Genomic DNA, 25,526 nt, shown 5'->3' with positions numbered 1-25,526 from the left:
TCAATCAAGCAATGAGAAAGGCTTATTTCTCTGTGGAAAGTCCAAAATGCAGTTCACAAAAATTAGTTTTAGTAAGTTTAAATTTCTAAACTAAACTAAATGGATTAGTGGATCATGTTTGTTCCCATCCTAGCATACATAGCACATCCATAACATTTAACACAATCTCAAATATCATCAGGAAATATTTATGGAAAGATCTTTTTTGTGAGTTTTTTGTGTGGCTGCATTATTTTGTTTATTAATTAACAAGAAAATAACAAAACTAAAATTTTTACAGTTTTCAACATTGTCGGTATCAAAGTCAACAAATAACAAAAGAATACATAAACCATCACACCACCATGTTCCCCACGAGCCTTTCTCACTGTTCTTTTCCCATTCTTCTTGAATATCTGTTTTTAATTCTTCAAGATTTTTTAGTTTACTTTTGGTTTTTGATATTGTGCTCATGCAGTCAAGTTCTGACAGTACAGTTCATTTGCAGAAGGGAGCATGTGGGTTTCAAGAATGGCACAATACTTGGCAGAGTTCAATGTGCCATCACAGACAGTGGGATCACCAACATCAGCAGCACTCATACACCCCCAAAACCATGATACAGTAGGTACTGTACATGCTGGAGATAGTGCTTCACTTGATTTTCTGCGTACCCTCACATTAGCAGGAGAAGGATTAGGCTGGAAACTGTACTCATCCGACCACAGAATCCTCTTGTAGTTCCTGGCTGTCCAGTTCTTGTGTGCTTGGGCCCAATGACGCCAGGCTAACCTCTGTCTCTAATTGATCAGGGGCTTCTTGAGAGCCTTGCAGGACATCAAGCCATGATCTAGGAGTTAGCCCTATACAGTGCAGGTGAAACCCTGGAAACCAGCTCATGTGATGTCATTGGGTGGTTTTCCCTTTGGATGTGGTAATTCCTTGGTGAAGAAAACCTTGGTTTGTCTTCCATGCTATTGGTGCTTTTGTATCCAACTGCTGAAGGACTACATGCGCACTTTCTGGCTATCTGGCGGCACCTGTACCCTTCCTGGCTGAGAATCTGTATCTATAGGTGTGTTTCCTGCATTATGTTCCTTGTTTTATTTTTTTTCTTTCTGAAGTACTTTCAAATGTGCTAGCTTTATATAGACACAAAGCACAAAAAAATAGTGTCTTTAATAAAAGGCATGACCTGCATTAGTATATCAATGGTTCCACAATGACTAAAAACCTATTTTTATAGAACCAATCAATTTGAAGTTTTCAATGACTTTCTTTAGGATTTGTTTAGTGTTTTGGTTGTGACTGTACTCAAAAAGTTGCACTTAAGAGACTCTAGTAGGCAGGAGGTTTGACAGCCTCTGTTTTATCAGAAATATTGATATTAAAGGTAGGGTAGAAGATTTCATTTTGATGCACTTTTTATTAAATTAGTGTAACTTCTCTTTACAATCCGATAGCAACCGATTAGTTCGGCAGTTTCGCTTTAAAATGAAGAATATTAATCATCTGTGGAAGCTATAACATCAGCCAATCCTGCGAGGCACCCCTGCACGTAGAGTTGGCTGGTTGGCTGTTCTCTTCCTGCTCTGCGTGCACCAGAGAGGTACGTGCATGATGGTGGAAGTCACAGACTGGTTGGGAGGTGTGGCTTCGGGGGGAACTCAAGAGAAAGGGGCTTGTGTTTACTTTTAAAATCTGGCTGACTCTCACTGAGTTTTCAAAATCTCCTACCCTACCTTTAATCACTGTAGCAACAGCTGCTAGTTAGTTGTTAGTTGTTTCCATTGTGTTGTACTCCTGTTGTACTTGCCTTCGCCCAATCACCCACTAAGTATGCATTTGAAAGTGCCTGCCCTTTTGCAGGCATTTTCTGTGGTAGCCCAGATGGTTCTCTGATTTGCTGATTTTGATCAGTAGATCAGATATATCTTTAGTGGCCGGTGAGTGTAGGTATAATACAGATGGGTATATAACACAGGCATTATATACAGTCATATAGTTCTCAGTATTTAATAATATTACCCAAACTATAGTAAGTGAGCGGTTGATCTGTGGTCAGAGGGAGCTTTCAGCTGCCACTGAAAGTAAGCGAATTGTGCATTTTTAATATGCTAACATTCAGTTTATATGTATACAACACACACAGGATGTCAGAATACATGCAGAGTAATACCTGGATAACTGTTATTCATGTTGTGATTCTGTGATCCTGTGTTCTGTTTTTATTGTTTTCTGTTTAATCCTTAGTTTTATTATTTTACTATAATTGTACTGTCTCTGACCTAATGTGTGTGTTTGTAGTTGTGTCCTGTTTCCAGTTTTATTTTGAAAGTCCATGTTCCCTCTTGTATTCTCTTGTGTTTTATTTCGTTGTGTTTTCCTCCTTTAGGATTGCTTGTCCTGCCCTAATGTCTCTCACCTGTGTCTTGTTGTCCTCTTGTATTTAAGTCCTGTGCTCCCTTTTGTCCTTGTCGGTTTGTCTGTGTTTTGTTTTGTGTCCCTGTATGTTCCTGTGCCCTTCTGCCCCAGTCCTCTACTTCCCCTTGGATCTCCTGAGTTTGCTTTTGGTTTGTTGTTCTTTTACTCCTTTAGTTTTTACTTTGGGTTTTTATGTTTTTTGGACGTTCTCCTTTGTTTGGATTTTGGCTTGCCTTTGTGTCTGCATTTGGATCCTTAAAAACGCTTCACACAAGTCATTTGAAGAAATTGGTATTCGCTATGGGTGAAGCTATGTTTTTCAGATTTCTTTTTTCCTTAGTTGAATAAACCAGATTGGTCTGACCCTCACAGCAGTGTGGACACACAGATTATCAGGTGGATAGAAATGTGTGAGAAGGAAAGAGAAATAAAACTGTGAAAGAGGGAAAGCGAGATGGTAATGCACCCCTCGGTTCTGTGTCTCTCTCTTACTTGCTGCCTCTCACTGCAGTGCTCTTATGTAATCTGACTGATCATAGCAGAATGTTCCAGTGAAGAGTGGATGGAAAGGAAGAAGAATCAGATAGAAAGGGAGAGAGTAAAATAAAATAAAATGAAAGCACAGGAGGCCCTGCTCCTGTTGGAACAGTGTTCTCAAATGTTAACTTAACCTTTTTTCCTCACTATAGTTACTAATACTAATGATGTATTCAGTTAACCATATGCAGAGGGTCATTAGCCACCTTTTGTAAGTAAGTTCTTTCTAGGGGCAATCCCAGGTCAAAAATACTAGTGCATCTGTCAGTGTGAACAGTTCAAATATATTTCTGACTCTTTAGCAAGAACGAGAGGAACTGAGTACTTTTTACTGCTGGGCCCATATTTTGAAAAATTACAAATGGTGGTCATTAGTATGGCATGTAGCATGTTTATTGCATGGGGAAGAAGAGCTAAAACCAAAAGCAACAGATATACAGGGGATATAAAAAGTCTACACACCCCTGTTCAAATGGCAGGTTTTTGTGATGTAAAAAAACGACCACAAGATAAATAATTTCACAACTTTTTCCACCTTTATGTGACCTGTGCAACACAATTGAAAAACAAACTGAAACTATGGCCTAGGGGCCTGTGGGAGCTCTGTAGCAGGAGGAACAGAGAGAGAGAGAGTGGGTGTGACACTTGAGGAAGACCAGGGGAGGGAGGGCTTGATCTGCTGCAGGTGTTGGGTGTTTGGTGATTACTCTCTGCCTTTCTTTTGTCTGCAGTAGGAGGCTGCAAGAGAGAGGAGAAAAGACACAGCAGAGAGAGAAAGGAGAGCAGAAGGACTCGGCTGGCAGTACAGAGTTTTCTTTAGCAGACTTGTTGCTCATGCCGCTGAAACTGCCCGGCGGGCATGCCTTTTGTGTTGGTGGTGGGAAATAAAGCCGAACAGTTCAACTCTCACTCCGGAGTTCTGCCTGTTCTGTCCCAGGAAGAGCCCAGTAGCACAGAACTGCTACACTGGCGCCCAACGTAAGGCTCAAGGGAAGATGTCAGAGCAGCAGCAGGAACAGTCCTCACAACCAGCAGTCATCCTGGCTCACATGCTGGGGGAGATAGCAGCCATGCACCGGGAACAGGCGGAGGTGAACTGACACCAGCTCGGAAGTTCTTCGTGCCCAGTCTGAGAGGCAGGCCAGTGTACTGGAGGCCGTGCTGCACCAGCGAGCCACCCCTGTGTCCCCCACTTCGCCATTGGCAGGAATCTCCCTCCACAAAATGACAGCAGCCAATGACCCCCAGTCCTTCATGGACATGTACGAGGCCACTGCAGAGGCCTGTGGCTGGCCGGAGACAGAGTGGGCTGTGAGATTGCTGTCCCTCTTGTCAGGGGAGGCTCAGACTGCAGCGCTCAGCCTGCCACCAGCAGCCAGAGGCCGGTTCCAGGATGTCAAAAGGGCTGTATTAGACCGCTTGGGGTACTCCCTGAAGAGCACTGGCGACGGTTCCGGAGTGCTAGGCTGGCCCCCACTGACCGCCCCTTTGCCTTCGCCCAGCAGTTAAAAGACACAGCCACCCAGTGGCTGCAGCCTGGCGATAAAGCTGGAGAAGGGAGGATGTTGGAGCAGATTGTGCTAGAACAATTTGTGGAGGGGTTACCAACCAGAACAGCTGACTGGGTCCGGTGTCACTGGCCAACGTCCCTCCAAGTGGCCACTATGCTCACCGAAGACCACTTGGCCGTCCACCCAGGAGGGGTAGGGCAAGGGCCATCTAATCCAACCATGTCACGGCCAATCCCAGCTCCCCGCAGGAAGACGCGCCCCCCTCTGACGCCTTGCCTGTCGGCCCTTCCCCTACCACCCCCGAATTCACATCCTATCCCGGCCCCGTGCCCCACCCCCCAGCAGCTCCCCACCTTGGTGCCAACCCCTCAGGCAGCAGTTAGGACCTTTCCAAGAGGCCCCACGGGTTCCGGATTTGTGCGCCATGGAAGATTTTCCCCTCGAACAATCTCGGGATGACACTCTTCACACAGCCACATAGTAAAGGTCAATAGTCAGCTGGTACACTCTGACCGGGCACAAACATATCCCCATTTCTCACTTGTTGAGGATAGGCTATACAGGGTTACTTGGGACCCCCAAACTGGGGTAGAAGTTCCCCAGCAGCTGGTACCAAAATCCTGCCGGGACATGATTTTTCAGATTGTTCATTACAACCCAATGGCCGGACATTTCGGCTACGATAAAAACACTGAACCGAATAATGATGCGATTCTATTGGCCAGGTATCCGGGGGGATGTGCGACGGTGGTGCGCAGGCTGCCCAGAGTGTCAATTGGTAAATGACCCAGCAATACCAAAAGCGCCGTTACGTCCATTACCCCTAATAGAAGCCCCGTTTGAACGCATTGGCATGGACCTCATCGGACCGTTCCGCCGTAGCGCGTGGGGGTATCGCTTTGTGTTGGTCCTGGTGGATTACGCCACATGCTATCCTGAGGCCATGCCTCTGCGCAGCATTTCAGCAAAAAGTGTGGCACAGGCCCTGTTCGAGGTAATCTCCTGGGTCGGAATCCCGAAGGAGATCTTAACGGACCAGGGCACCTCATTTATGTCTCGGACAATGAGGGAGCTGTATGAATTACTGGGCATTAAGTCAATTCGGACAAGTGTGTATCACCCCCAAACAGACGGCCTTGTTGAACAGCTGAATAAAACCCTAAAGTCGATGGTCCGTAAATTTATACGCGATGACGAGCGAAACTGGGATAAATGGCTCGATCCATTATTGTTCGCTGTTTGGGAGGTTCCCCAGGCCTCCACCGGATTTTCCCCGTTGGAGTTACTATTCGACTGGAAGGGGGGCACTGGACCTACTTAATGAAAGCTGGGAAGAGGGTCCCAGCATGAGCAAAAATGAGATCCAATATGTCCTGGACCTGAGATCAAAACTCCACACATTAGGGCAGATGTCACAGGAGAATTTGATCCAGGCTCAGGAACGGCAACAGCGCCTGTACAACAGAGGTACCCAGCTGAGGGAATTCAAGCCCGGGGAAAAAGTACTAGTACTGCTCCTCCCTTCTAGCTCTAAACTTCTCGCCAAGTGGCAGGGGCCCTTCGTTATTACCCGGAAAGTGGGGGAGGTGGACTACGAGGTGGAACGCACAGATAGGGGTGGGGCAACGCAAATCTATCACCTCAATCTCCTGAAAGCAGGGAGAGAGACAGAACAGGTCTCTTTGGTTTCTGCAGTAGGCAATAAGGATGAACTGGGGCCAGAGGTGCCTAAATCTACTAACCCAGCCTCACTCCCTTGCGACAGCCAACTTTCTCCAACCCAGAGAGCTAATGTGGCTAGGTTGCAGCAGCATACAACATCATATCGAGAAGCCCCCGGGGGTCACAGTACGGTCACGACCCTATCGCTTAGCCGAGCACAAACGAGAGGTGGTTAAGAAGGAATTAACAGCTATGCTAATGATGGGGGTAATAGAGAAGTCCTACAGTGCGTAGCGTAGCCCCATTGTTCTTGTAGGGAAAAAAAGATGGGACTATACAGTTCTGTGTAGATTACAAGGTAAATGAGGTCTCACAGTTCGATGCCTACCCTATGCCCCAGGTTGAGGAGCTCCTGGACCGGCTGGGTACTGCTCGTTACTTCACAACTCTGGACTTAACCAAAGGCTACTGGCAGATTCCGTTATCTGTAACATCCAAAGAAAAAACAGCTTTCGCAACCCCATATGGTTTATACCAGTTCGTCACACTCCCTTTTGGATTATTCGGGGCCCCAGCCACTTTCCAACGCCTCATGGACCGGGTGCTACGCCCGCATGCTGTGTATGCAGCTGCCTATCTAGATGACGTCATCATCCACACCTGGGAAGAGCACATGCGGTGGGTGGCCACGGTGCTAGAATCTCTGAGGCAAGCTGGACTCACTGCCAACCCAAGTAAGTGTGTGGTTGGATGAACGGAAGTGCAGTACCTTGGATACCACTTGGGGGGCTGGACAAGTACGACCCCAGGTAGACAAGACGGCGGCAATCGCAGCCTGCCCACCGCCAGAGACAAAAAAGGAGGTGAGACGGTTCCTAGGACTGGCAGGGTACTATCGGCGATTCGTCCCCAGTTTCGCCAACTTGACCAGTCCCCTTACAGACCTGACCCGAAAGAACGCCTCAGATACCGTCCGGTGGTCCGAGCCATGTCAAAAATCCTTTGAGAGAGTCAAACAGGCCCTCTGTGGCAAACCGCTTCTATACAACCCTAACTTCTCCCTCCCCTACCTTCTGAAGACTTCAAACAGGGGGATGGGGCGGTCTTGTCCCAGCAGGTGCGAGGGGTCGACCGACCCGTGTTATATATTAGCCGTAAACTGTCGGACAGAGAAACCAGATACCTGTTCGGACCATGCCCCACTTCAATGGCTCCACCGCATGAAAGACACCAACCACAGAATCACCCACTGGTATCTGGCTTTACAACCTTTTAAGTTTAAAGTGGTCCATAAGCCAGGGTCTCAGATGGCAGTGGCTGACTTCCTCTCCCGCTCTTGGGGGGGGTGGGGGTGTGTGGCCTAGGGGCCTGTGGGAGCTCTGTAGCAGAGGGACAGAGAGAAAGTGGGTGTGTCACTTGAGGAAGACCAGGGGAGGGAGGGCATGATCTGCTGCAGGTGTTGGGTGTTTGGTGATTACTCTCTGCCTTTCTTTTGTCTGCAGTAGGAGGCTGCAAGAGAGAGGAGAAAAGACACAGCAGAGAGAGAAAATATAAAATAAAAAAACAAAATAACCTGGTTGCATACATATGCACACCTCTAAACTAACACTTTGGTGCAGCACCTTTGGCTTTTATTACAGCACTCTTTTTGGGTAGGAGCCTATGAGTGTGGCACATCTTGATGTGGCAATATTTGCCCACTCTTCTTTGCAAAACTGCTCCAAATCTGACAGATTGTGAGGGCATCTCCTGTGCACAGCCCTCTTCAGATCATCCCACAGATGTTTGATGGGATTCAGGTCTGGACTCTGACTAGGCCATTCCAAAGCCTCAATCTTATTCCAGTGAAGCCATTCTTTTGTTGTTTTAGATGTGTGCTTTGGGTCTTTGCATTGCTGAAAGATCTTCATTTTAAGCGTTCTAACAGCAGGTTGAAGGTTTTGTGCCAACACTGACTGGTATTTAAAACTGTTCATAATTCCCTCCACCCTGACTAAGGCCCCAGTTCCAGCTGAAGAAAATCAGCCCCAAAGCATGATGCTGCCACCACCATGCTTCACTGTAGGTATGGTGTTATTTTGGTGATGTGCAGTGTTGTTTTTGTGCCAAATATACTTTTTGGAATTATGTCAAAAAAGTTAAACCTTGGTTATCAGACCATAACACATTTTCCCACATGTGTTTGGGAGAGTTCAGATGTCTCTTTGCAACATTGAGCCGGGCTTCAATGTTTTTATTGTAAGATAAGGCTTCCGTCTTGCCACCCTACCCTGCTACAGCCCAGACATATGAAGAAGATGGGAGATTGTTGTCACATGTACTACACAGCCAGTACTTGACAGAAATTCCTGTAGCTCCTTCAGTGTTGCTGTCGGCCCTCCTAACTAGTTTTCTGTCATTTCTATCATATCATCAACTTCGTCCTGTTCTTGGTAATGTCACTGTTGTGCCATATTTTCTCCACTTGATGATGGCGGTCTTCACTGTGTTCCATGGTATATTTAATTCATTGGAAATTCTATTTTAGCCCTTACCTGACTGATATCTTTGAATAATGAGATCTCTCTGATGGTTTGGAAGCTCTCTGCGGACCATGGCTTGTGCTGGAAGACGTGGCTACAAAAATGTCAGAAAAAGCCTACTAGAACAGCTGAACTTTATTTGGGGTTGATCAGAGGCACTTTAATTGGTGACAGGGGGTGTGCTGACTCCAGTTTAACATGAGTTTGAATGTAATTGGTTAAATCTGGACACAGCCACATCCCCGGGTATAAAAGGGTATGCAACCACATTATCTCAGTTATTTATTTTTACTTCACCTCTCTAAAAGATCTCAGTTTGTTTTTTAATTGCGTTGTACAGGTTATAGGTCACATGAAAGGTGAAAAAAGGTGTGAAATTATTTATCTTGCTGTCATTTTTTTACATCACGAAAACCAGCCATTTCAACAGGGGTGTGTAGACTTTTTATATCCACTGTATGTGTGGAGCCATGGATGCATAATGTATAAAGCAAACACAAATGCCAATATGTTTTCTTTTTCACTCTAACAGTGTCTCTCTGCAAATATTTAATGGCACAGATCAAAGCACAATTAAAGCACACACACAGTGCACAATTAATTTATCCTAATAAACTAAACACATATTTGGAAAGTACTGGATAGAAATGATGATGAACAATAATCAAGAATAGAGATGGGACAGCACGTGTGTATGAAAGGCAGATGTTAGAGAAAATCAAATCTACTGGAGGTGATGCCGGCGATGCTTTTTTGTTTAACATAGCAATAAAGGCTCCTCTATGTCATATGAGCTATGTTACAAGGTGATTTATTTTTGTGATCACAGTATGATCAGATTATGACTAGTTGGCTTGTAAAAGTGTCTGTCAACAAGGTGCTCATAAGGTCTTGAGCCCTGTAGTAGGCCTATTACAAGTGAGTGCATTGAATACTGGCATTATAAAATATGACTGAAAATATAGTACCAACCATATATTTTTTATAATTGCAGTGTGATGGCTTAATAAAAATCGAATCCTTTATGACAGACCTGACACCAGGGAAGGTGTCAGGTCTGTCAGTGCAGTAAATTCCACCCCTAGTGTCACCACTTCCAGACTTAGTGCAGCAATGGAGACATAGCTTCAGTAAATGTGTGATTTAGCCAATTTGTGTATCTCTTGTAATTATTAGCATCTTATATTTTATCACAAAGAGGTCAAAAACAATAAATCGGCATTGTATATCGGCCATCGGATGTCCTGATTTCTAAAAGTCTGTCAAGGGGGTTGTGAGACGGAGGACACAAATGCAGACTTAGCCGGAGGTTAAAGCAAACTTCAGTGTTTTATTGCAGGCTAGGTTCGGTATACAGAAGTTCAGTCCGCGAGGTGGAGGTATCCAAAAGGGCACAGGCAAAAACCAGTGGTCAAAGTCCAAAGCAATGATCGGTACACAGGAGTTCAGTCCGCGAGGCAGAGGTAACACAAAGGGCAAGGCAAAAACAGTAGTCCGATCAAAACAGGTGATACACAGGAAAATCCAAAACTTACTCGAAAACTCACTGGGGAAATCACAAGAGCGGATGGCTACTTGGACGGCTGTGTCGCATGGAAGACTCACAAAACGAACTGGCAACAAGGGGCAGGAAACACACAGGCTTTATACACAGGAGGACGGGAAGACAATTGGACACAGGTGAAGCACATTAGGGCGGAGCAGGTAATCACAGGAGGGGGAAGGGAGCACACATGAGGAAGGGGAAGTAAACAGAACTGAAGCACAAGGGGAAGATCGAGTTTCAAAATAAAACAGGAAGTGACTAGTAAAACTAATACAAACAGAAAATGAACTACAAAATAAAAGACCTGGCTGAAACCATGACAAAGTCAGCATTAGCATCGTTCATTAAAAAACCCATAGCGGTCAGCCTCTGATCAAGAATGTGATATCCTTTCTGCCTACACAGTAAGAATTTAAGGGTGATACATTTTGTGATTATTTTGTCAGTGAATGGATTTATTTTTTAATCTACAGTGCTGTAGATTAATTATTATTGAAAATTTGTGAACCCTGTAGAATTTTCCATATTTGAAAAACATCAGTTGATTTTCACACGTCCTAAAACTAGATAAAGACACCCCGATCAAACAGCACTCAGGAAGATTATACTTCTAGAACATGATTCCATATTGCTTATCTCTCAGTAGCCAAAGTATGTTACTCTTTGCTTTCAGTACCTGCTTTAACCCCTTGTAGAGCAACTAACACAATGGCTTGGAGGACTTTTAGCCCATTGCTCAGTACAGAACAGCTTCAACTGATCAATTCTGTTAGTGGGTTTCCTTACATAAACTGCTTACTTAGTTCAGCACCTTCCACAACATTTCAATTGGATCAATTGTTTTATAAGCGATGGCAGCCCTTGCCCAGATGCAGCCCAAACCATGATACTACCACTGACAGGATAGGTTCTTACCCTGGAATGCAGGGTCATTCTTTCATCAGGATTCTCACTACAGCTAAACGAGTTTGGTCTTATCCATTCACAAAACATTTTCCCAGAAGCCCATTGGCTTTTGCACATGAACTTTAACAAACTGTGATCAGGCAGCAGTGTTATTTTAGGAGAAAGATGTCTTCTTTCATAAACTTTAACATTAGCCAATGTGAAAGTTCCTCCTTTTGTACACAATCTGACTGACTGTGTATGTGTTTATGGAGTTCTGTAACTCTTTCTAGCTTGATGAACAACAACAGCTCTAAACAACTCAGCTAAACTCAGTGAAAACTGGTTGAGGTTTTGGGTCATCTACGTGCAGAATATTTAAAAAAATTACTAAAGGGATTACAAACTTTCAAGCACAACTGTGTGTATGAAATATCAATACCTTATTTTTTTCTTTTTGTATATAATGTGAATAAAGATTACCCATATCCCAATGATGATCACCACTGTACTCTCTCACTGAGTGTGCTGCTTTTTGTTCTGCAACGTAAAACAAGAAAAAGTAGGATAAAGTTTCCTCTGCTCTGACCCAAAGCAATTGTCGCAGCAACCTACATACTGTGAGTTGAGCAGGTGAGCATGTGAGGATATGTGCATATGTGTCAGGGAGGGAAAACCGAGCATGGAAATAGTTTGAATAATGGACCCTTTGTGAAGTCTCATACATCATGGCTGATGTGTGTTCTAGATGGATGTCTGGCTGTGCAGGCGGCCTATTTCTAGGAGACCTACCTATGGCATAGAACCAGTACACACTGACAGGTTGCTGCTGCAGTGCTGTATTTTGCTCTGGTCCCAGAGGCCAGCTGTAGCCTCTCAAAGACATTGAAAAGTGTAACTTCATGTTAAGTGTCCCATATATGGCATAAGGAGCCTCACCAGTGCTTCTGTTCTATCTGCTGCTGCATAATGTATAGTCGAATACAGCGTTATGCAGAAACCTGGCAAATATAGATTTTTTTTAGCCTTTATTGTTAGCTTAGCTAAGCTAAGATAACCAAGTAAAGTGACTTCAGTACTGCATCATTATTGCACATTATGACACTGTAAACATTACACTGTACATGAGAGTTATTGCACTAAAGTAAACCACAAAAACAGAAACTGTAGAAACTGGAACTATTTTAGGGTACAATCTCATTTGAAATTTCACCTTGGACTTTTTGTTGATCCCACTGGCATATTGTAGACTAAATGTAATAACAGTAACCCTACGTGTGTAACTACAACTTGTGTTTTTGTGTCCAGTGCTTGTTGATAGTGTCCAGACATTATTGATAGTGACACCATAATGAAATAGTATTTGTCTTTTCCTCCTAAAAAAAACACTTTCCCCACAAATCCATCTGCTCTTTATATCATAGGTAAGGAAACACACTGATTGTCTTATTTCATGATGAAACATTAAATGTTCTTCCGACCATGAAATGGTGCAGGAATTAGGGCTGATTTCAGGTGGCCTGATCAGTTATAATATGTAAGGAAATTAAATGATTTGTCTTAAACATAGTGTGTCAGACACTGATGTACTACATCCTAACAGTAGTAGTAGTATTTGGAGCTACCCTGTACATTAGCTGTAGTATGTAAGTAAACAGTAGAATATGGGCTGCCACAGTCATTGACCCTGTTTATACCAGAGGTTGCCACTGAGTGATCTTATTAAATGTAGACAGCTATAAGTAGGTGTGTAAATACAGCCAAGATGCACTGAGACTTCTCAGAATTTATTTCAATCATGAGAGACTCGGCGAACTGAATGAGAAATATTTATAAGTACAAAGTTTAAATGTGCATTGGCGTCCTAGACCCCGCCATGAAGACCACATCCGAAAAGGGGGGAAAACGCAAGAGGAGAGGCTGCTGGATCAGAAGATCCCCCCGGGGTCTAGACCTGGTGGTGGTGGAGAGCTCGAGGGCAGGAGATAGGAGGCCTGAACTGGCGTGGATCTGGTGGTGCTTGGGGTGGAGGAGGGTTGTTGGGTTCGATCAGAAGAAAGCTGGAGAGGAGATGGAGACTTTTAAATTTCGTGCTAAGCTGTGATTGGTCAGGAGGGGGACGGAAAGCGACAGCTGATTGGTGAGGGAGGTGCTTTCTATTAAGCACCTGACTAAGAGAGTGGAAGAGAGGGGGAGCAGAGGAGTGAGGGATAGAAGGAGAGAGATTAGGAAGCGGATAGGGATAAATGGTGAATGATTGGAAACAGAGTCTTCCTGATTGAACTTACGCTAAGAGCAGTGTTAATTTTGGCAGCAATTTCGGATTTAGTTTTTATTTTAGTCTTGTGACTAAAATGTCATTTGATTTTAGTCACGTTTTAGTCATCAACATTTTTAAAGTTTTAGTCTAGTTTTAGTCGACTAAATATCAAATAATTTTAGTCGACTAAATCTGCCGTGGATTTAGTCGACTAAAATTCTATGATATATATTTTTCATGAAATATTTAAGGTTTGATTGTGCAATAAAAACAGGCACAGCTTTAACTTGTGTTATTTGAAACAAACATCTCTTTATTTAATTGCTATTACCTTTTCACAAAAGAACCAGTGAACAGTGAGCTGCTCTCCCTGAATACACTGTTCAGTCATGACCTTCTTCATGAATCCTCCATAACTACAGCAAAACACTTCAGTGACAACTTAGAAACAGGTCGCATGCTGTAAAACCATCAGCAGCGGGGTCTTCATTTATAGATTTTGTCACGTGTATCTTTGAACGGAAGTTAAGATGACTCGTCTGCAAATGTCGCTTCAGGTTTATTGTTTTTACCGCTGATAGTCGCTCCGCACGGTTTGTAAACCGTCTTGATTGTCTTGACATCAAATGTGTCCGTGTGTCCATTCGTCTCCTGTGTTGTGTGACCATGCATGAGTACGCCTTCTTCCAGCATCGCGGCGCAACGTCCTTACGCAGAGAGAGCACTTCTGATTGGCTCTCTGCCGCCGTCTCCTGATTCGTCCCTCCCTTTCCACAAACAAAATTTGCTCTGATTGGATCTCGTCTCCATCAATAATTTCGTCTCGTTTTTATTCGTTGACGAAAGTGTCAATCCATTTCGTCTTCGTTTTTGGCACCGTGCGTTAGTTTTTATTTAGTTATCGTCTCGTTTTTATCAGCAAAAAAACGAAAACTATGACGAAAATGATTCGTCAACAAAATTAACACTGGCTAAGAGCTACATTTGTGTGCAAATAAGACCCAACACAATTTATGGAGGCTTGCACTGTTATGAGTTTTATTTTGACAGGACATACTTTGTTAGTAGCCTAGTTCTATAGTAGTAGTAGTAGTAGTATAGTACTATAGGTAGCCTAGGTGAGTACACTGAATCAATTCATGCTAGTGGAACCTCCTGATTTTGCCCTTGTCCAGGATTAGGCCTGGCATTGTGCCCCTTTTCTCAGTTCACGTTCAGTGGTTTAGTTGCATGCTACTATGTGACGGTGTCGTACATATATACACAACCAGATACACACGTGAGCAAGCAAATGCTTGCTGGTGTCAGCTCTTTTACAGCATCTACCCAGAAGGTCATAGACCTGTAATAATAATTGTAGATGTATGCTTATATGCACACAAACACATAAAACACACTATTCATCTTGGGTTTAAACTCTTGGCAAACCTAATTTCTCATGTTGTAAAATCGTATAGATAAATACACACACACACACAAAGTTCTGATTTGAAAGCAGAACAACTGACATTGGTCATTGTATTAGTACAGTTATGCAGGTACATCAAATGTAAAATCGAACGATGACTGAGTGAAGCAGTCAAGGCTCAGCCTATAGTGGCAGGAGATCTGCTGCACACATGAAAAGAAGGTTTAGGTGGCAGCTTAAGTGACAAATTAATTGTGCCATAAAATCATTCTAACACATTATAGATATTCGCCAAGATATTCGCCAGGGAAACTATATAGTTGGTAGATTTTCTTTGCCGTACAAATGTGTCACACCTTTTAACTGAGAGCAAAGGTTTGCATGTTTCACAGATTTAGATATTGGATGATTTTCTATTTTTCTATTTTATGTATAACATTGGCTCATATCCCTAAAAATCATGAAATTAATTTGATTGAGTCCTCTTTGGATCCTATCAAGACAGTGTGTGGTTGTTTGGTTCTAATTTATTCTAATATGTAGCTTTTTGTGTATGTGCATTTGTCCATGAAGTCATTGTGGTAAATAAATAGTTGACCTATGCTGTCACTTGTTTCTTTCTAGATTCATCAGATTATAAGTGTACACAAATTTATCTATTCACTTGCCAAATATTCTTGGTCATTTCCAAACAGTTTTGTAGGGCAACTAAGAGGTTGCATCAGGTAAATGTATAGCATTTAGGTAAAAATTTGATTTTTGTTCATTCTACCATATTCCTCAAGTCTGATTTGGATAATTTTTGCTGTAAATAAACTAGAACACTGGTAGAAGGCTGGGATGGGAAGTGAGTTTCCCTACAATCTGTAATACAACACAGGTATGAGTGATACTAATAGAAACTGCTTATCCTGTGTGGGTTGGGGCTGTTCTGTTGTTGACATATCCTGAAACTGAGACGGTTTTATGTGCTCTGCAGTTCACTGGCCTGTATGCCTGTTTTGGAGTCAGTAATGAAAGATGTACACAAAGAATAGCACACATACAGTGTACAAAACAACTGCATGCATGGGTGAGCCACCGGTGTTGATTTTAGGTTAATAACTAAATTAAAAGCTGTTGACACATTCATTTCTAGATTTATTGATCTCTTTACTGTATCTGCATTGTGCACAGTGGACACAAATGATGCTGCTGGGTGTGAGTAAAAATCAAATGCATTCTGTAGAGGTTGCATAAATATACAACTTACTCTACAGTAGTGGCAAAGGCTATGTGTTTCTGAGCAGTCTGCCTTAGTGGAGCTTCCTACTTGTGTAACGTGGAAGCATTTGACACCTGTCTTTCACCCACTGTTGAGTTATTATTGTATTACATGCACACATGTAGGCCTGCACTTATACACTGTGTGTGTAGCTCCCCCTTTTGTTTTATAAAGGTATTTATTTTTCAGTACCCCTAAACCCTCTTGTTCCCCCATCACAAGCAGTAAACCTTTAATTTTCCAAATCCATCTGGTTTAATGTTGCCTCCTTTTGCCTCCTACTCTTCTTTGTACTTCATGAATTTAATTCTTTTAAGCTAACCTCAATGATCATGTTTGTACCCCCTTAGGGACATAGGCCCATAGCAGCATAGCTATGATGGTGTCATGATTTGGTATTTTGGTTATTTGTTGTTTGTTTTTTTGGGGGGGTTATTTTTATGCTTTTTTGGGGGGGATTTTCTGGATTTGTTGTGCTCCCTGTGTTGTCCTGTTTTGCTGTCTGTGTGATGTTCCTTGGGTTTGGTCTTGTTTCCAGTTATTACTTTGAAAGTCCTTGTCCCATTTTCTGCTTAGCCCTGTAAATGTACAGTCAGGACAGGCCTCAGTCGCCGTCTTTATGACTTTTTAGTGGCCAAACAGCAAAGTTGCGAGGCAACCAGAGTGATTGTCTGGCAGCAGTTGTTTTCATGGGATGTCTATGGTCTACCAGAAAGTTGTGTGATTTGGCACACTGATTCAGATCAGTGCCATGATTATATTCACAAAGTTTTAGCACCGCTATGGCCAATCAAATTCAATGATGAAGTGATGAAACATATTGTATCTAAACTTGGTCCCATGACTTCTGACCCCTTCACTGTGGTTTACAACAAAGTTGGTGCAGTTTGATCACTAGGTGGCGCTATAATTACAAAAAATATGTTCTGGCTCATTTCCCATAATGTATTTGAGTTAGAAACTGAATTCCAAGTTCTTATCATACTGTTATACTGTATCATAGTGCCATTGATGATTCTTGCCAGCTTTTCATGTCAGTGTATGAACAGGCAGTGAGCTCATTTCTCAGCAGCACTTTGCTGTATCATAACCAAACTTGGTCACATGATCCTTGCATGTCGCAACAAATTTGGTGCACCTGAGGTTGATTGGTAATTGCGTAGTGAATCCTTGGAGTGCTAAACACCATTTTCTCTGACTTAACTACTGTGTTACTGTAGTTGCTTCAGCCTCCTTTGCTGCTTGGCCACCTCATTGTTGCTTGCAGCTATATTTATTATGTAATATTTACAGTTGGTCAAATTGTTCTATCAGGGACATTCCTGGTATTTATATAAATGTATTTAAATAAAAAAAATCAAAAAAGGCAGACTACGTGTAGTCAAAAAACATTGCAGTTCATACAGGTAGCATCCTGCAACACAATGCTTATGACAAAGACTGTGATAGACAGATAAAACAGCCTTCCATACTAAATATAGCACAGTCACATCACAGCCATTGTCTGTCTGTGTGTGTAGTAATTTTGTGCAGACACATTTAAAGTGAATGCTCACTATTTCATAAACAGCTGCATTTTTGTCACTATTTGATAATTGCCCCATCTGCTGACAAGAGCAACAGAATAATATGCAACTAAACTTTGTAGGGAATCTGACTGTATTTGCAGTATATGAGCGTAGCGAGCAAGAGATGGCAAACAGATGTAAAAAGATGACACTGAACAACTCCTGCTCAGCTTCTTGTGATTACATCATCATTGATGCTTTCCCCGCCTCCACACACTCATTCTCCCTCTGTGCCAAGCTTTTAAACCGTCCTCCACTGACCTCCCACAGTGTGTGTGTGTGTGTGCGTGTTACACAATCTACATGTTCTGCGTAACTGGATACTATGTTCATAACTCTCATAAACACATAACCTCACCCCCAGCCCACACACCTGCTGGGTTCACAGACAGTACAGTGGGCCTACAGTTGACACCAACATACAACAGGCTGACAGGAATATAGCCTCTCTTTAGTTGTTCAGTGGATGGAATTAAAGCTGTACCTGCTCTGTGCTTGCCCAGTGCTTTATTCTTGCTGTTTGAATTTGCCTCTTTTACCTTCTTGTATCAAAGTAGGATTACTGATTGTCGTGGTGTCTTTTTCTGACCATTTGGCAACCTTTGGATTACAAACAATAATCTGTGGCATCCCTGTCTTTCTCTCTTACTCTCTGTATAGGTCTCTCTCTTTCTCTCCTGCTCTGTATTTCAGGAAGGCCATGTTAAAGTGCTCCACTGACTGCTGTGGAATAGGATCTTGCATAACAGCATTCAGCACTGTGCTGTTATTCACTGACTGTATACTAATGTGTTTTTGTGCAGATGTGTGGACAAGAAGAATATTTTGGGATGCTCTCATGTTTGTGCACATGTTGTATGAATATGTGACTGGATGGTCTATAGAAGACCTGCACATTTTTGCTGGGCTATTTCTGTGTGTGTGTGTGTGTGTGTGTGGGAGTAGGGCAGATGTAACACGCAATCAGTTTATGCACACATAAATTGTCAACTTTTTTGTTTTTTACATTTTTATAAAGACATTGATTCAAACATGTGAAACCATCTTCCAGGTTTAAGCTGGATCTTTTCCCAATTTTGTACCAAAGAACAACCAGAGCATGTCTGAAGTGAGCCGTTAATAAATATAGAGAAAAAAAGAGGCCCTAAAGTGGAGCCTTGAGGAACACCTTAAAAGTGATTATGTCTGACTGAAAACCCTTTAAAAACAACACATTGATGTTTATTATGAAGATAAGAGTTACAATACAAAATAGCTTATTAAAGAGTAGGCAGTAATCAACCATATCAAAGGCCGTGCTATGAGCAATAAAAATTGCACTTATGGACATCATTTGTGAATTTTAGAATGGCTGTTGTTGAGCTGGAGATAAAATATTTAACAAATTTATCAAATGTAAAGCAGAAGTGACACTAATATTTTATTCCTGAATAGCATTTTCCATAGACCATAAAAACAGACAAAAAAAATGCTAGTTGACAGAAAGACGCACGCTTGCATGTAAGTCCATACAGTTTCTGAATTAGGGTTGAAGGAAGGAAGCCACAAGGTGAAAAAACAAACCTACAAACAGACTTTATTAAATCATCAGATTTTTATTGGGGAATGGATTGATGATGGGTTCTCATCTGATCGCTACTTTTAACTGTCTGATTTTTAATTGCGGTGTAATGAGTGTAATTTTTACTAGTCTGCTTTTTGGTGGATGATTACGATATTGCAGCTTGAGGCTCCACTTTTTTTCTTTTTTAAAAAATCTTCTCAAATGTTATATGCTTCAGTTGAAGTAGCATCCACACACAGAAGTGCAAATCAACATGTACACTGGCCTGTAGCTTGCTCTTCTTGCTGTGTGGATCTTTGTGTTATTTTGTCGCTCCCTCCCTACAAGACTGGAATGCAAACTTATGCAGACAAACACCAGTGCTTCAACTATTAAATGTCACTAAGGCACGATTCAAGTTGATAAAAATATTTTATCTACCTTCCAGTCCCTTTGAGGGTGGTTTAAACAAACCTTACATGGGTCTGTGTCTGTGTCTATGTGAATCTGTATGTGTCTGTGTGAGTGAAAGGCAGAGAAGAGTGGCAGAATGCAGGAATACATTGTCCTCACCCCACACCTCTACATCATTAAGCAGAACCACAGTAATGATGATGAATTCCTGGCTGCTTTTTTAGCGTTATCTATAAAAGTGCATTGTTTGGCATGAGAGCCATACAGTCTGAGGCCTCTCTCCTGCAGCCAGATTGCAGCTAACGCTTAATCAGAATCGTCCCCCTGGGAGAGACTTTCCACTCTATGGCCATTTTCTAGCCTCATTGTTTGCACTTCCACTGAGTCCTCATAAATGATGAAACAACACAGGAAGCCCTCACTTATTATTGTTACACAGTGCCCATCAAGAATATGACTGTGTGTAACAGGTCAATGGCTGTACTGCAGCCAGTGGTGTAGGAAGTACTGAAGCTAGCTAGCAAAATATATACTTAACCCTCATGCGTTGTTCGGGACATTTTTGTCCTCTGAGAGAAATTTTTCTGTTTATTTTGGCCATAACTTTGTCAATATGTGGACAAATTGAATCATTTTTCCTCAATAAGCTTAATTTTACATAAATTTTGTTAATATGATTTTAAAATTTTTCATAGGTCAACGGTACACTGTGGGCAAATTTTACCCCCTAATGTGTTGTTCGGGGACAAAAACGTCCCCTAACTTTAACGGTTTTAAAAATATATTAGATAAATATTTTTTTGAAATTTTTTTGCATAGACCTTTTAATTAACTTCAGTTCTAATCAACAGTAGTGAAAAAATCATTTTCCCCCAGGATTTTAACCCTTTAATCACCAATTTTATAAGGGGTGGTGCTGAAAATTGAAAAAAAAACACACAAAATGGCTCATTTTTAATAGAAAAGGTGAATGTGGACTGGATTCTTTTTAACCTTTATTATAGTCTTGGTCATGTCAAACATCAGTAAAAAAATTGACTTTATTGCATTATTAGTTTTTGCACAGCACTGGATTTTCTTTTTTTCTCCCATTTTGTCCCATAGACTTACATTATAAACACACTTTTTTTGACTGCACAGCCATGGCACTAAATAATCATGCATTCTTGATTGTTGGTGGTTTACCCTGTTGGTAGGAGGTAACATTTGTGATTTTTACAGTTAACAACTTAATTACCATATTAACCCTTTACCTGCAGGCCTGTGCTCATGTACTGTAGTTTCTGGCTTAAGTATATGGAGTTATAGGGAGTATTTTAGCACATAATTGTGTGTCTACACACTGTGTGTGTATGTTAGAGAGGAAGAGAGCCATTTGCACACTGTCAGGGAAGGAAAGTCAGGAAAATAAAGTTACTAAGTAAGTGAAGTGTACCTAATTCAGACGTACAACGGCAATGCATAAGCATGTAAAATGAAAACATCCAGGAGTTCTGGCGTCTGAAGTTGTGGATGGGTAAAATAGCTGTTTTTTTTTTTTTTTTTTAGCTTTCGGAAAACACGTCCTCCAGTAGAGTGACTTTACTTTTAGGTTAGTGTCTCAGTTGAGATCACTGAATTAGTCTAAGTGAGGTCTAAGTGCCCCTTTTCCATGGTGTGTTGCGCTCCACACGACCATACGTACATGTGCATGTTACTAAATAGACACCATAGATAGATAACTTGATAACATAATAAATAATCATTGACTAACCAAATCTAATCTACAGTTTAGTCCCCTACTAAAATTAGTATTAAAAGTAGTTTAGTAAAGTAAAGTAAAGTAAATTTGTTGCAGCCCTAAAAGTAAGTGCCGGGCCCTTTGATGCTGAGAGGTTCAGACTAGACAAAACAAAAACACTAGTGGACTTGCATGCATCCTCCTGGTCATTTAATGGTGACAAGAGCAGCAAGCAGCATGAAGAGAGGATTCACCTGTGCATGAGTGAAGGATTCACTTGTGAACGAATGAAGGATTCGCTTGTGAACAAGTGACGGATCTACTTGTGCAGCCTTCACAGCTTCACAGCCTGGCCCTTCATAGAGCCAGGCTGCACAATCATTTCCAGAGATTGTGCACAAGTGAATCCTCTCTTCATGTTGCTTTCTGCTCTTCTCACCATCAAATGACCACAAGGTCACATGTAAGACCACTTGCCTTTTTGTTTTGTTTAGTCTGCACCTGTAGACATCAAAGGGCCACACGTGCATAGCAACACTTTCTTTGTTTTTGTTTACTATGAAGACTCTGTGGTTGTGTGTACTCACAGACAACAAGATCAGTGTGCAAATGGCTCTCTTCCTCTCTAACATACACACACAGTGTGTAGACACACAATTATGTGCTAAAATACTCCCTATAACTCCATATACAAGCCAGAAACTACACTACATGAGCACAGGCCTGCAGGTAAAGGGTTAATATGGTAATTAAGTTGTTAACTGTAAAAATCACAAATGTTACCTCCTACCAACAGGGTAAACCACCAACAATCAAGAATGCATGATTATGTAGTGCCATGGCTGTGCAGTCAAAAAAAGTGTGTTTATAATGTAAGTCTATGGGACAAAATGGGAGAAAAAAAGAAAATCCAGTGCTGTGCAAAAACTAATAATGCAATAAAGTCAATTTTTTTACTGATGTTTGACATGACCAAGACTGTAATAAAGGTTCAAAAGAATCCAGTCCACATTCACCTTTTCTATTAAAAATGAGCCATTTTGTGTTTTTTTTTTTCAATTTTCAGCACCACCCCTTATAAAATTGGTGATTAAAGGGTTAAAATCCTGGGGGAAAATGATTTTTTCACTACTGTTGATTAGAACTGAAGTTAATTGAAAGGTCTATGCAAAAAAATTTCAAAAAAATATTTATCTAATATATTTTTAAAACCGTTAAAGTTAGGGGACGTTTTTGTCCCCGAACAACACATTAGGGAGAAAAAAAGAAAATCCAGTGCTGTGCAAAAACTAATAATGCAATCAAGTCAATTTTTTTACTGATGTTTGACATGACCAAGACTGTAATAAAGGTTCAAAAGAATCCAGTCCACATTCACCTTTTCTATTAAAAATGAGCCATTTTGTGTTTTTTTTTTTCAATTTTCAGCACCACCCCTCATAAAATTGGTGATTAAAGGGTTAAAATCCTGGGGGAAAATGATTTTTTCACTACTGTTGATTAGAACTGAAGTTAATTGAAGGTCTATGCAAAAAAATTTCAAAAAAATATTTATCTAATATATTTTTAAAACCGTTAAAGTTAGGGGACGTTTTTGTCCCCGAACAACACATTAGGGTAGTGTTTGCGAACAATGCATGAGGGTTAACTAAAAGTAGAAGTGCTACATCAACAATCCTAATTAAGTAAAAGTACTGACTTTTAAATGTACGTACTTAAAGTATTAAAAGTAAGTACTCATGCACCAAATATATATATTTAATTTCCATTGCAAACAGATGAATCTGAACAGGTTAAAATAATGGTTAAAATAATCAAAGAAATCATCCTAAAATTAAAATTGACAATGTGTAGTTAATTTATATGTTCAGTACCCAGAACCAACTATGGACAAGTCTGTGTGTCATGAGGCAGGCTGTGGGCATCAAGTGAACAGAGAGGCTGATAAATGGATGATAATATATAGGCATTCACAATTTTTACTGTGTAAGTATTCCTGCTTTAGATTAATGTTATGATTAATGAATGGATTTGTGTTAGCAGACAGTATTTAACGAAATAGCTAACTGAGCCAGCGCACCGGCATTATGATTAAGGCACATTAAAAAAACACTGCATGCAGAGTGACACCATCTCCATGCAAAGTCTGACCTCACATCAGTCCAGCAGCACAGTCTAGCAGCACAGTCTAGCACAGCTGTATGAATACAACTGTATTCATAAAATGTAACAAGTAACTAAAAACATGAAAAAACAGAAATGTAGTGGAGTAGAAAGTATAGATAATATAAAGTTTATTGGAGTAAAAATATAAAGTAGCCTATGCACTTTATTTTTACCTAAGTAAAGTATAAATACATACAAATTTATTTAAGTGCAGTAACGAAGTACAAATACTTCGTTACTTTTCACCACTGACTGCAGCTATAGTGTAGCACCAAATGCTACTGTTGGTGGTGTAGTGCATCTAGCTCTGACATATTGTGTTTTGAGACAAATCAGTCCATTTTCTTGTCTACTAATACATAAAATATTGAAATCACCTATAAAGTTCTACTGGGCCTGTTAAAATGTTGCACAATATTGATGATGATTTTTACATGTTTATACTTAAACATAAAATGCTTTAAAACTGGGTCTATGTACTCCCTTAAGAAGTGATCAAAGCAACATGCAGCCTTCATACAGAGCTTCCTCCAGCCTCTTGATTTATTGCAGCGGTGGTGTGGTACTCTGACCCTTTTAGCTACATAGAGTACTTGGTAATAATAAACTAGGAGCCAAAATACCTAACAAGCATTAACACCAAATGTCTGATTGAGTCAGAAATACGCTTGTAAAAAGTGTGTAAAGATTCTGTTAGATAAAATTAGCAGGCTGTGCCTGGGTGATGGTATGTATAAGGGAACTCTGTTTGGAAGCCATATAAGAGGGTGTGAAAGTACTCAGAAACTTCAATTTTGACTCTTTATTGACATAAATTACAAAGCAGCAAGTCATGTTTGTCATGCTGGCATAGATGGTCATGACCCAACAGCTCATGGTGTGACTGAAAGAACTGCAGCATGTCTTACCGTGACAGGGTTAGCAGGGGATGCATGCTGCTTTCATAGCCAAACTGCACATAAAACACAGGACTAGGCTTTAGTACATAATGCAATTTGGAAATTGACCAACAACGCCACCTTGGGGATACACCTGAGGAACAATCTCATTAAGATTTCGACAAGAAAAAAAGAGGGCACAAAGCACTGCTGACATGCATTACCAGAGCTTTATTAACAAACATCTAAAACTGAGCCGAATGGAATAAAGAAACACTGCCAAAAACAATCAGAAGTCAACGCAACCCATATGGAATTATTTCTGCCACACCTACAAGTCAGGGAAAAATGGCTGAGATGGCTAGATTGACTTTGCATCAGTTTTGGCCCTTGAGTTGTCTCCATATTAGCAACATTTACAGTGTTTCAGCACTCTGTGGTCATTAAGGGTTTTTGGACAGGATGTGCTGGACATGTCTCCTTGTTGCTGCTACAAACAAAGCCGGGTCGATGTAGATGCTACTGTGAGCTAAAAGATATAATGCAGTATTAATTGTGTATTTCATGTTTTTACATCTGCTGATTTTGTTTTTTCCTCTCTCCTGTTTCTTGTCTCCTGTCTCCTGTCCACTTTCCTGTAATGTCTTAAAAGTTTGTCATTCAACAAACGGATAGCTGCTGACCATAACTGCACCCACCACCTAGTACTTCTTTCTAATTCCTCTGCACTGTCTTCTTCGGCATGTATAAAAATGTGGAAGATGATTTGAGGCTTTTGTAGTTTGAGTTTGGGGTTAGGAACATAGTTGTGATGGTTAAGTTAATGAAAATGTTCTTACAAAGATCCAAATAGATTGTATTTGTACTAATGTGTGTGTGAGAGAGAGATAGAGGGTGAGAGAAATGAAGAGAGTGAGTGAGAAAAAGAGAGAGAGAGAGCAGATGATGACAGCAAATGTGATCCGCTGTAGTTGTGTTACTGTGTTACTGATCCAAGATTGTTTTACCTTCAATAAATACAAAACATTATTGATTCTGACTCTAGTATAATTTTGTGTGTTTAGGATGATGAGGTGGTCCTGCAGTGTTCAGCTACAATCCAGAGAGAGCAGCAGAAACTCTGTTTGGCTGCTGAAGGCTTTGGAAACAGACTGTGTTTCCTGGAGTCCATCTCCAACTCCAAGGTACCGTACTGACACATGTTTATACACCGTTACCCAACCAAAATAACTGAATAAC

General features: G+C 41.2%; 1 protein-coding gene across 1 annotated transcript in view; it reads left to right on the top strand.

Moving 5' to 3' along the window:
• Window positions 1-25,526, top strand: part of ryr2a (ryanodine receptor 2a (cardiac)) — a 102,699-nt gene that overhangs the window by 4,349 nt on the left and 72,824 nt on the right. The window contains exon 2 of the mRNA XM_028429930.1: window positions 25,352-25,471. Within this exon, the coding sequence (XP_028285731.1) occupies window positions 25,352-25,471 (120 nt within the window). The remainder of the gene's footprint in view (window positions 1-25,351; window positions 25,472-25,526) is intronic.

Source organism: Parambassis ranga, chromosome 19 (assembly GCF_900634625.1).
Source record: "Parambassis ranga chromosome 19, fParRan2.1, whole genome shotgun sequence".
Lineage (NCBI taxonomy): Eukaryota > Metazoa > Chordata > Actinopteri > Ambassidae > Parambassis > Parambassis ranga.
This window is presented reverse-complemented; position numbering and strand designations above follow the sequence as displayed.